Genomic DNA, 5,810 nt, shown 5'->3' with positions numbered 1-5,810 from the left:
GTGAAAATAGTAGTTGGAAAGAGTGCATTTTGTAATTGTCTTAATTATGATAAATGTTATCTTATATCAAATAATAAAATACATAAATATTTATAGATTCATAAATTATTCTAAAAAATGTTAATTACAACTTATGTTAAATGTTCTAAATTTTTATCTTGTTAATTTTGTTCTCTTTCATATCTTAAATTTTTCTACAATATTCTAAAATTTATATTACATTTTCTATTTTTAGAATTTGCATTTTACTTTAATAAAATCCAAAATAGGTGTAGTATTGTATTTTATCAAACTGCCGAGAGCGTCAAAGATCCCTACACCTGCGACAAAGGGGAAGATCAATCCACCCCTCCACCACAAAAGAAACCGTTAACAACTCGGAAAACAACTAACACGTGAGACCAAAGCAACAACGATCACACAACGACAAGACGACGCCGACAAACCACAACTAAGCCACCGCATTGAACGGACAATATATTAAAATTGTAGCCGACCAAATGCATCACTATTCGAAACAAACAACATTACAATATATTCAGATTTTGAATGTGAGCAATCTTTTCCCAATCTTCCCCTCCTTCTGTCTGGCAACGCTGTTCAAGCAAAGGACAATCGCCTATACAAAGATATGAAATTGATCTTGGAAGACCTTCCTCTGGTAAGCATTGGAGGTTAGGGCAGCTAACAAGAGTCAGTCTTCTGAGAGATGAGAGTTGATAAAGACCTTTATAATCCAGCTTTTCTAGATTTGGACAATCACATATTGTTAAAGAAGTAAGGGAGAGTGGAAGCAAGCCTTCACCAGGAAAACATTCTGCATCCATTCCTTCAATCCACAAGCTTTCCAAAGAAGAACGGTCTCCGAAAGCTCCTTTCAGTGAGCAAACAAGTCTAGAACAATTGTTCAGTCTCATGTCATTTAGATTTGATGGCAAACCTCCTTCAGGAAACGACACAAGTCTCGGACAATCTTCTATCCATAGAGATTTGAGAGACAACATATGCATGATTCCAGATAATGATTCAAATTTAGGACATTTTTTGATTGTGAGATCCTGGAGATGATTATGAGCGTGATCCTGTAAAACCTTCTGTAGATTACCAAACCCTCTAAGATTAAGGGTCCTGAGTATTGGAAAGAAATCTAGAGAAAAGGTCCTTACAGAGACACAGTCATCACTCATGGACTCCAGGGATGAAGAAATGTCCAAGTGCTCAAGAGTGTTAGATCCAACCATTTCCAGCAATGATGCTTCCGTGTTGTGCCCACCCATTACGAGCCTTTTCATGGCCGAATCCAATTGTAGCTTTCCACAGTCACATAGTTCTAAATCCAGAGCCCTTGGAGCGAAAGCCTCAAGTTGTTCGCAGTATGTAATGTGTAGTGTTTCCAAAGGAACAAGTTGCTCTGGCAATTGTCCTTTTAGTTTGGGACAAAAGCTTATAGAAAGATGTTGTAGACGTGGATAAGCACCTGTCACAACTTTACATTCCCATTTTTCCCATTGTCTCATATCGGAGAAATACAATGTTTCAAGAGATTTAAATGAAGAAGAGTTCTTCCCATGAAAATCAGCATCAATACTCACTATCTGATCAAACCCTGAAATCACCAGCTTCTTGAGGAATGGCAAAAGACCAAGCGGAGGTAAACTTTGGCAAGATTTACATTTGTCCAACTCTAATGACACTATATTCCAAATTGAAGTTTGTAGTAACCAGTTTGGAAATTTATTCTCACCATGGTTAAAGATTGACAACTCCTTTAAGGTTTTTGAAGGTTGCAGATTCTCAAGTACGTCCTCTGCTGTTTTTGAATCAATAGAGTTTTCGGTCCTCTCCCATCCCAATGTCACACTCTCAATGTGTGTTTTATTCTTCAAATCAGCTTCAAATGCATCCGAAGGACTCTGCAGTTCCCCAATTGATAAGTCTTCATAAAGATTGTTGAGCTTTCCTAACCGTTGAATATCCGACTCCAGGTCAAGATCAAAGTTACTCATTATTACTATAAGATTTTTTAATTTTTCCAAACCTGGTGGCACTTTTCTCACTTTAGTGAACCTAAATTCAAGACGACACAAATTAGTGAGTAAATACAAATTTATGGGTAACTCCTCCAAATATGTACAATAGTTCAACTCCAGTATTTGCAAGCGCGATAATGAACATATTTTTTCAGGTAGTTTTCTTATTGCAGTATCAGAGAGGTCCAAGGAACGAAGAAGCTTGAGATTGTCAACAGAGTCAGGTAATGATTCAAACTTAGGGCAACCTTTGATTGTCAGATTCTCCAAATTTGATGGCAAACCTCCGTAAGGGATAGACTTAAATCTTGGACAGTCTTCTATCCATAGCGATGTAAGAGACATCATATGCATGTTTCCAGGTAACGATTCAAATTTAGGACATCTTGTGATTGTCAGATCCAATAGATGATCATGATGAGCTTGATCCTGGGAAATCATCTCTAGATTACGTAACCAAGAGAGAACAAGTCTCTTAACTGTTGGGAAGGAGTCTAGTGGAAAGGTCATTAGAGGGATAGAGTCATCACTGATTACCTCTACAATTTCTAAATCATCAAGAGTGTGGGACCCATCACTTTCAGAGAACAATGCTGTCATGTGGTGCCCGTCCATTCTAGGCCATTCCATTGTAGCCCAATCCAATTGCAACTTTCCACAGTGACGAAGGTCTAATTCTAGAGTCCTGGGAGGGAAAGCTTCAAGTTGTTGGCAACGTGTAATTTTTAGTGTTTTCAAAGGAACAAGTAGTTCTGGAAGATGTCCTTTCAGTTTCGGACATTTCTTTATAGAAAGAATTTGAAGATTTGGAAAAGCACCTGTCACAGCTTGGCATACCCATTTTTCCCATTGCTTCATATCGGAGAACTCCAACTTTTTAAGGGATTGAAATGAAGAAGAGTTGTTTCCATGAAAATCAGCATCAATGCTCACTATCACATCAAACCCTGAAATATACAGCTTCTTCAGAAATGGCAAAAGACCAAGCGGAGGTAAATGTTGGCAAGATTCACAATTGCGCAACACTAAGGATACCAGGTTTGGTAACGAATCTTGAAGTAACCATTTTGGAAATTTACTTCCACCATAGTTTAAGATTGACAACTCCTTTAGGTTTTTGGAAGGTTGCAAATTCTCAATTACTTCTGCATTTTTTGAATCAATAGAGTTCCCAGTCCTCTCCAATGCCAATGTCAGCCTCACAAGGTGTGTTTTATTCTTCAAATTGACTTCTAATGCATCCTCAGGATTCTTAATGCACTCCAGTCCCCAAATTTCTAAGTATTCAGAAAGGTTATTGAGCTTTCCTAGCAGTTGAATACCCGACTCCATGTTATGGTCAATATAAAAGACATTCATCATAACTATAAGATTCTTTAATTTTTCTAAACCTGGTGGCACTTTTCTAATTTTAGTGAACCTAAATTCAAGGCGACACAAATTAGTAAGTAAATGCAAATTTATGGGCAACTCTTCCAAATATGTACAATAGTTTAACTCCAGGATTTGCAAGTGGAATAGTGAACATATTTTTTCAGGTAGTTTTCTTATTGCAGTATGAGAGAGGTCTAAGGAACGAAGAAGTTTAAGATTGTCCACAGAATCAGGCAACTCTAAAAGGTTAGAACAATGAGAGAGCGACAAAATACGTAAGAACTTAAACTCGGAGAATAATTCATGTATCGACATAGTGCAAAACCAATGAAAGTAATCCAGTTTCCTATCTGGTGTTGGTAGAAATGTACGCAAGCTTTCCGTTTTGCATAAAGTTCCAAATTCACGAAAGCGTCCAAAGTTAGGAAGTTCAAATAAAATATGTCGAGTTACTTTTTGTATATTATTTGTTTGACTATCTTCGCACCTGAAATATAGGTCTCCGGCAACATATTTTGCCAAATCATTTAGAAGATCATGCATGACAAACAGTTCTTCCGCATCACCTAATCGTTGAAAAAAGGACCTTGATAGTAGATCATTGAAGTATTGTTGGCAAGTTTCATCCGGAGTCTTACTATGGTGTTGGAAGTTTTCAGTCATCCACAACTGAGTCAACTCTTCCTTCTTAAACTCATAATTGTTGCGGAACAAGGCAAAATAAGCAAAGCAGGTCTTCAAATGGGAAGGCAGGTGGATATAGCTCAATGCTAAAGCAGGAACAATATCACAATTTGGAAGCTCCCATATCTTGTTTAGAAGCACAGTTTCCCATTCTGGAACAGATGATTTGTTGTATAATAAACTTCCTATTGTTTTCAAAGCAAGAGGTAATCCTGTACATTTTTTAACAATCTTCTTGCCAATCTCTCTGCACTCTGGATTTAGTTGAATACCATCACGAAATGCATATTTGGCAAACAACTCCCAGCTATCATCTTCCGGCAATAGCATTAGAAAGCGTATTTCTGACAGCATGTCAGAAGCAACTTGCAGACTACGGGTAGTCACAATAATCCTACTTCCTTGGGCTCCGAAAAGAAGGGGCTTTTGCACCTCTTCCCAATTAGATAGGGTTACGTTCCATACATTATCCAAAACAACAAGAAATTTTTTGCCCGTCAATTTTTCTCTCAATCTTCTGTGAACCATATCTGTATCTGAACTATGATCAGGTGATCTAGTAACATCCTCAAGAATTTTTCTTGATACTTTGAAAACATCAAATTCATATGAAAGACAAACCCAGGCTTTGACATCAAATTTAGCCTCATTCACCCTTGGATCATTGAATACATGTTGGGCAAGAGTGGTCTTACCCAACCCTCCCATTCCCACTATAGAAAGTATAGATAGGTTGTTGGGAATGTCAGATGTGAGCCAGTTAAAGACAAATTCTTTGTCATCATCTCTGCCATAGATAACACTTTCGTTTGGCAAATATGTTGATCGTAATTTACTGCCGGATCCTGATCTGACTCCAACATCATCAGCCTTTTTCAAACCTAGAACATGGCTTTGTGTTGCTAGATATTCTAGGTTCTTAATGAGTTCTTCCATCGTTGATTCAATTTCATTTTTAAAGAAACTGACGAAAGAAGATTTGAGGGAATTCCGCACCTTTTTAGTAGAACTATGAGATTCAGCTTCCACTTGGCTTTTGGAGAGTGCATAATCTATTTCCTCCAAGAGATCCTCTGTATCAAGCATGACATCTTTGGCCGCGAGAAGCCAATCTCTCACATGTGGATCTGTGAACTGTTTCTGTTCTGCATCATCAGCCACAGCATCAACGGCAAGGAGCTTGACCTTCAGGTTGCTTAGCTGCTTCTTGTTGCTTTTATTTCCACGAAATATGTCTACAAAACGAGAAGCCAAATTGTCAATAGTCCTCTCAACAAAGGTGGACACTAGAGCACCAGCAATTTTTTCGGCAGCCATGTTAGAAAGTGGATTGGTGGAATTGAAGCGAGTGATCTGAATGAGTGAGTAAATAGAAAGTGAATGACAATCCAATGAATAATGCAGTCCAGAAGGTCATTTTGTTCGAAGACCATAATAGTCAACCAAAATATTTAAAGTCTTCCCGTCAACACAAACTTACAGCTGTTTTCCATCAATGATTAAGTGGCCATGATTTTGTTTCCATCATTTTATTAAATTGTGTTTCAATTTTCAACTCGTTTAATTTTCAAAAAATAGATAATATGCAGAAGTTTATATTTCAGTTTTTTTTACTACAGTTTGAGAGATTTATTGAAAGTTCAATGTTTGTATTATGTATAGGTCATACGTTGCATTATGTGACTACTCTCTCAAACAAAGATAACCCATTTCATATAATTT

The 5,810-nt window shown here is 37.3% G+C and overlaps 1 protein-coding gene across 1 annotated transcript; it reads right to left on the bottom strand.

Moving 5' to 3' along the window:
* Window positions 1-271: 271 nt before the first annotated feature.
* On the bottom strand, window positions 272-5,606 carry LOC106752401 (putative disease resistance RPP13-like protein 1). The gene has a single exon (XM_014634083.2). It carries the CDS (start codon window positions 5,403-5,405, stop codon window positions 528-530), a length of 4,878 nt encoding a protein of 1,625 aa, XP_014489569.1. The 5' UTR covers window positions 5,406-5,606; the 3' UTR covers window positions 272-527.
* Between the last annotated feature and the right edge of the window lie 204 nt (window positions 5,607-5,810).

Source organism: Vigna radiata, unplaced genomic scaffold (assembly GCF_000741045.1).
Source record: "Vigna radiata var. radiata cultivar VC1973A unplaced genomic scaffold, Vradiata_ver6 scaffold_206, whole genome shotgun sequence".
Taxonomy (NCBI): Eukaryota; Viridiplantae; Streptophyta; class Magnoliopsida; order Fabales; family Fabaceae; genus Vigna; species Vigna radiata.
This window is presented reverse-complemented; position numbering and strand designations above follow the sequence as displayed.

What these genes read in the sequence shown, in the direction of transcription:
- LOC106752401 (XM_014634083.2), bottom strand. Translation starts at nt 5,405, where the DNA reads ATGGCTGCCGAAAAAATTGCTGGTGCTCTAGTGTCCACCTTTGTTGAG.